This window comes from Papaver somniferum, chromosome 4 (assembly GCF_003573695.1).
Source record: "Papaver somniferum cultivar HN1 chromosome 4, ASM357369v1, whole genome shotgun sequence".
NCBI classification, from domain to species: Eukaryota; Viridiplantae; Streptophyta; class Magnoliopsida; order Ranunculales; family Papaveraceae; genus Papaver; species Papaver somniferum.
The window spans coordinates 54480529-54487214 of NC_039361.1; the positions used below are offsets into that span (position 1 = coordinate 54480529).

The 6686-nt window shown below is 37.1% G+C and overlaps 1 protein-coding gene across 1 annotated transcript; it reads right to left on the reverse strand.

Annotated features, from left to right (window-relative positions):
• Positions 1 to 1416: 1416 nt before the first annotated feature.
• Positions 1417 to 4443, reverse strand: LOC113275538 (phosphomannomutase/phosphoglucomutase-like). The gene is made up of 7 exons (XM_026525066.1): positions 3820 to 4443; positions 3301 to 3567; positions 2900 to 3209; positions 2231 to 2640; positions 2034 to 2146; positions 1777 to 1917; positions 1417 to 1677 (listed from the first exon to the last, which is right to left on the reverse strand). Exons 1-7 carry the CDS (start codon positions 4351 to 4353, stop codon positions 1596 to 1598), a joined length of 1857 nt encoding a protein of 618 aa, XP_026380851.1. The 5' UTR covers positions 4354 to 4443; the 3' UTR covers positions 1417 to 1595.
• Positions 4444 to 6686: the final 2243 nt, after the last annotated feature.

The following is a 6686-nucleotide window of genomic DNA, read 5'->3' on the forward strand; positions in this document are numbered from 1 at the left end:
AATGAATATGTTTTTATTACCCGATAAAACTCATGGTAAGATAAACCAGATACAAAAAAGATACTTTCGATACTAAAAAGAAAAAGAAGATACTTTCCTAGAGCATGTTCCTACAAACCAAAGAGATATGGTGTCCTCGGTTTTAAAGATACAAAGAAGTTCAATATGACTATGCTTACAAAACTAGCCTGGAAAGTGTTAAATGAACCTCCAGCAGAGTGGTTTAAGATCCTGAAAACAAGACACTTTAGATATAAAGATCCTCTCGCTAAAGATATTCCCAAAAAGAAGTCTTCTTGGGGTGTGGCAGAGTATTTAGCATGGCTTTTATATCGTTAAACAACATTACATATGTGAAGTAAGAGATGGGTCCTCGATTAAAGCTCTGTAAAACAATTGGTTTCCAAATCAAGACGATAATACCTCTATGAAAAGGAGAGGGTACCAAGTACAACACCAAATTTTTCGTTCGGCAAACTGTATTGACAAAACCTAATACAATTGCAAGTGGACCAACTTAATGATCCTTGACAATATGTGTATAACCTGATTGCTAAAAAGAGTACTTGGACGATCCCAAAAATCAATATCCAAGATCAATCTAGTCGTATCCAAATAATCCAATCGGAATTTTGCCAAGTAATAAAACTTGTTATCTATCTTTCATGATATGAATTTTACAAGAAACAAGTCTCGAAATCGATTATGATTGTATGTATGTACCTACTAAGATTGAATATGTACTACTTGCGTAAATCCAATTATAAAGATAAATATAACTAATATAATGCGGAAAGGGAAAAACACAAGACACCAAAAGTTTTGTTAACGAGGAAACCACAACTGTAAAAAATAAAAAAAACGGGACCTCGTATAGATTTGAACACCAAACTGTATTAAGCCGCTATAAACATTAGCATATTGTTGGACATAAGACTGGAATGTAGTTGAGACCAAATCCATCCTCCAAATAATTCAGTTACAATCACGCTCCTTAAGTCTCTCTAACTTTGCACGATTCTACACAATTGATTTCCTTAACATTAAAATCGCGTTCCTTGCATCTTTTTTTTTTTTTTTTTTTTTTTTTGTAGGAATGAAAGAAGAAAATGGGGTCTAAAGGGTCTTTTTTGTATATCTTTTTTGAAAGCCGGCCAAGAAGTTCGAGCCTACCAAAAACCAGCTGACTTTTAATATACAGTAGTCGTTGGTTTCTACTTTAGTATACTATTCACTATAGGTTTCTCATTGGCTTTAAAATGAAACAGGCCTCTCTCGTGATAACCTATGATTCTATCCACCAAACCACAATTCTATAATTGTCTTAAATAATAAGGTAGCAACTTAGAGCCACACATTACAATCTACTCTTCGGTGGCCGAATAGCCAAAGCTACTTACCAATAATTAACAAACATTTCAATGACCAGAACGATTTTTCTTTCTTTCTTTTCTATCGTTTTTTTTAGCAATTATTGAGGGCAATGGTGACAAACAATCATACTCAAACTTTTTTGGATTCTATACTTTTTGATGTATTTATAATAACAGTGACGCAAGAAGTTTCATATTAATTGCCGTTCTTTCCCCCTCTTATCAACCAATGCGTCCGTTTTCTGCAAACTTAACAATTTGACTGATGTCAAGCCCCTCATCCATATCACTCACCAAGAGGAACCTGCAACAGAAGCTAACAAAATTTAACATTTTTTACTTTTGAAGTTTTTTTTTCTTTTTTAAAAAAAAAAAAAAAAAAAGTATTGAGCCATTAGCTTACTTTTCTAATAAAGCTTTTGCTATGGTTTGACAACCTCCAGGAATAGATGACTGAATATTTACAGCAATGTTTGGATTGTGAATGCTCTGTCTAACGTGTATCCACCCATGTTGTCCATGTTCATCGTCTGAAACTTTTGCCCTGTATCGCACACCAAACGTAAAATTTTGCATGTATTTTAGCTGAGCTAGATGCACTCAGAAAAGGAATTTGATCTTCTTTTTATGTGTTCACATCAATTTACCGAATGCTCGTACCTGTACATGTTTGCATCAATAGCAGCTGGTTCGTCATTCGAGTCGACAAGGCAACCTTCACTTACCCAACAATCTCCACACGAGTCTAACTCCCATCCTTCTAGCCGCCCATCCTAGAGGAACCAAAAATCTAGCATGTTAATAACCGGCATTAGTCGAAGCATAGCAAAAGTAATTACGCGTGTGTGAACATATACCTCAATGTAATTTCTGAATGCCTCGATCGCTTGAACGCCTCGTTGTTTTGCAAATCTAGGCTCACAAGTTATATTTATTCTTAGCTCTGCTGAATCCGCTGGATCTTCGAATTCCTTGATCAAACCACCGATCCCTTCGTTATCTGATCCTGCAAGCTTCATTCTTACCATTTCGATTATGATCTTCACTACCATGTATGCACCGTCATCAAGGAAATGGTTCTCCTTGAGAGCTCCGTGACCAGATGTTTCCATCATGAGATGAGTTTCAATACCATCTTTATTTAACTGAATCCCTTTGTCGATAACATTTCTATAGCCGACACGGTAGAGACAATGATGACCACCTCTTTTGGTTATGAACTGTGTGAGAGCCATACTTGTACGAGCATCCGTAACAATATTGGTACCTATAAACAGTGATGCAGCGGGGTTAAATTTGAGAGTATAATAGTACACTTACTCTATGATGTGAAAGGCGAGCTAGGCGCTCGCCAAGGCGTCTAGATAAAAGAAAAACGCCCAAGGCGCAAAGATCTGAACAATTTTTTATTTTTATTTTTCTGGGCGCCTAAGGGGCCAGGCGAGGCGAAGGGCTTGGTGCCTCGCCTAGCGCCTGACACAACATAGGACCTACTTACTGCACTATTAAAATTTGTGCATATGTACCTGGATGTTCATTCAAAACAATGGCCGACATGAGAGCTATAAGTCGATCACCATTTATGGCATTCCCTAAATTGTCGACGACACCACTTCGATCAACATCGGTGTCAAACACGATACCTAAATCGGCTGATTGTTCTAATACTGCGTTCCTAGTCAAGGACATGGCAACTTTATCTTCAGGATTAGGGATATGATTAGGGAACATTCCATCTGGTTCAAGGTTCAAAGACCCAAATGTATCTGCTCCAAGTTTGTCTAAAACATCCCATGTAAAAAAACCTCCTGAACCATTCCCAGGATTCACAATTATCTGCAATATATAGTTTTGAATCAACTTGTATATGAGCCCAATTGGACCAAGCAAAAAAAAAAATAAGTGCAAGAAATACGGACTGACATACCTTAAACCCTTTAAGCGGGGTTTCAAAATGGTCCGGATGATTCACCCTTTCTCTGATTATGTCCCGTAAATGCTTCGCATAACTGCTCATGAAATCTACCTTAGTTGTAGCTGGCATGTTCACAGAGGTTGAAACTTTTGCCAGCCTATTTGCATATATACGTGCGGCATTGCCACAAATCTCCTCTACCTCGGTTGAGCGCAGCCCGCCATTCGGAGTAAAAAATTTCAGCCCATTTCTAGTGTAGGGCAAGTGAGATGCTGTCATCTGAACCAAACGCAATTCAATATGCCATGTTATACAAAATTCTAATGCACTAACCGTTTCAATTTCGAAGTTAAGAAATTCTGATATGGTGATTCCAGTTTTAGTATTAAAGCGGGAACCGTTGGAGGCCAGAACCGGTTAACACAACTTGAGTTCCAGTGTTCCACTATAATTATTGGCAGTTGAACAACAAAAAGTTTAGTACTAACTATAACTGATAACTATATTAACTACCAACTGTTACTAGCGTACCATAATTGAAGCATCATAATCAAATGGAAGAAGCAATGTACTCATAAAACAAGCTGGAGTAGTAGCAAGTCCCATGTCATAAGCAGAACAACCAGCACGTTTTAGACCGGAAAACACGGCAACGCTCAGCGAAGCTCCGGATATTCGAGGATCCCGACCAAGAGAAACCTTAACTATCTCCTTAACGTATCCTTGTTCCGTCTTCATACCATTGATAACCCACTCGCCAAAACTCTGGGCAATCGCCTCTACAGCTGGCGGAGTGAGATCAACTGTTCGACCTTTCTCACCTTCAACGGCAACTCCACGAACGTCGGATCCATTTTGAAGCCTTTTAATCTTCTCGACTTCTTCATCGAGGATAAACTCGTCATATTTTGTTGCACTAGATGATATAATGGTGGACTTGAATCGATGTGTAAAGTTCAGTTGATTCCGTTTGAATGCTAGTGCATTTGGTGAAGAATAACAATTCGTTTTATGAGCATTTTTGTGGAGAGTAGTCAGTGAAGTAGTTGAAGTCGTGGCAGCCATCAGTATCTTGTTTAGATTGAGGCTACCTTACTTTGGTTCAGGCAGAGAAACGGAATGCAGGACAATGCAAGTTGATTTTGGTGGTGTAAAGATAAGATTGATATATGCAATAACCATAACCTTACAATTCAAAATATCTCAAAGGAAAGCTCCAAATGAAGTACTTTCAGATTTTTATTTGCTCTTGTCTAATGCTTCCGTGTTTATTTCGAATTTGAATGTTTTTGTGGTGAGGGAAGGCTTAACGGTTTTAGGCATTTCGATTTTATGAAACGAATATCCGACTCCGAGATTCAGAGTCTCGTTACACCAACCCCACAACATCTTGAGCAAATCCCACTTATTATTGAACAAATATTTCAATCAGGCACTAAACTTAAAACGGGTTATAAGCTTTTTCCTCAACCAACAAGAGTTGGCCAAAGTGACTGAGGGCCAACTCAGTCACTGAGTAAAAAAAGGAATGTGAGATAACCATGAATAAATAAATCTATGGAAGGAGGGGGATGAATCATGAAAACAAGAGTCAAAGAGTTCCAAAAATGATTGCAAACGTAGCAATCTTTGGTTTCACTCGAGTAGAATGTGTAAAGCCCAAGATGTTAGGCTTGGGCCTAAAATCTATAAAGCTACAATCTACAAGTACAAAGAACACCATTTGCACAAACCCTTTATATGGATTAAGTATAGGTCAAGGAGACCCATTATCACCATAATAGCAATGGATTTTCTTACTAGGAGTTTTGTACCATGCTGAAGAATAATCCATCAAAGGTATCAAAGTAGTGAACAATGCACCCTCTGTCAATCATTTTCTTTCGCGGATGATTGTCTTATTTTCTTTCGGACATACCTCGTAAGTATTCAAAACATCATCAAAATTCTTAAAGACTTTGGTGATATGTCTGGAGAAATGATCAATTTCACCAAGTCAAGAGCTTTTATAGCATGGGATATTTCTCATGAACAAAAAATAGAAATAGCTAATACTATTGGAGTCAGGCAGCTTTGCTCATCAGATAAATATCTTGAATTACCAATACTCCTAGGAAAATCAAAAAAATTCTTCTTTCAGATCCATAAAAGATAATTTCCAAAACAGATTACAAGGTTGGTGTTCTAAAACTCTAAACCAAGCAGCTAGAACAACTCTAAAAAAGGTTGTTTTAAATTCAATTCCAGCTCATTATATGAGTAATTTCGGATTACCTAAGAATACTCCCAAGGGCTTGATTCTATTCAGATAAAGTTCCGGTGGGGACATAAAAATAGCAAAGGAATTAACTTCATAGCTTGGGATTCAATGTGCCATTCCAAGAATGAAGGTGGTTTGGCTTGTAGAAATTTTGAACAGTACAAAAATGCTTTAAAAACTAAGTTGGCTTGGAGACTATGCACGGAGGAGGACCAATTTTGGGTTAAAATTCTCAAACCTAAATATTCACCTTACTGCGAATTTTTTACATCTTCAAAGTCCTCACAATAATTCATCCCGGATTTAGAAAGGGATTGAAAAAGGCTTGGAAAATGTCAGGAATTTTCACAGATGGGATGTTAGATGTGGTACAAAAACTCTTATTTGGTATGATAAATAGATTAACGGTCTGGATGATCCTTCTGTTCCTCATAAGGAATTCCCAGAACCAGCAAGATATGTACATGTTTCAGATCTAATGTACCAAAATCCGAGAAGATGGAACAGTTCCCCTCATACAATCCATATTCAATGAAAACACAGCTCACTCATTCTAAAAATACATCTTGTTCAATGTGGTGAAGATACTTTGTTCTAGGAACCAAATAGGACTGGAAAATTCACAGTCAAAACAACTTACTAGGCCTTAACTCCTGTGCTGCATCACATGAGTCAACAACAACAACTAGTTCCTAAACAGGTTTGGAAAAATCTGTGGAATTCAAAAGCTCCACAAAACGTTAAATTGTTCATATAGAAATGTCTGAAAGACATAGTTCCAACTAGAGAAAAACTTAGTTATTACAAACAAGGTATTGATATAAATTGTCCCCTATTCAACAAGGATGTTGAATCTCTGCAGCACTTAGTTATTAACTGTGAGGAAGCAAGACCAATTTGGCTAGCTATGAATATTAATGTTCATAATATTCAAAATATTCAAAATAACCACATCTCTTTCAGGAATTGGATTATTAGTTGGTTCAACAATTCTCAAAATGCAGATGTAGAATCATGGGAATTTTGAATTCTTACTATGATGATCACTGCTTGGCAATTGTGGAAAAATAGATGCACCAAATTGTTCCAGAACAAGAAGACTCACACCGGTGTTACCTGAGAAGCATTAAAAATTCAT

Bases quoted from the DNA above. Each gene is read 5' to 3' on its own strand.
- LOC113275538 (XM_026525066.1), bottom strand. From the start codon at position 4,353: ATGGCTGCCACGACTTCAACTACTTCACTGACTACTCTCCACAAAAAT. The intron at 2,147-2,230 runs GTATATGTTCAC...TGGTTCCTCTAG, and splicing joins CATTCAGAAATTACATTGAG to GATGGGCGGCTAGAAGGATG. The intron at 1,918-2,033 runs GTACGAGCATTC...TGTGCGATACAG, and splicing joins ATTGATGCAAACATGTACAG to GGCAAAAGTTTCAGACGATG.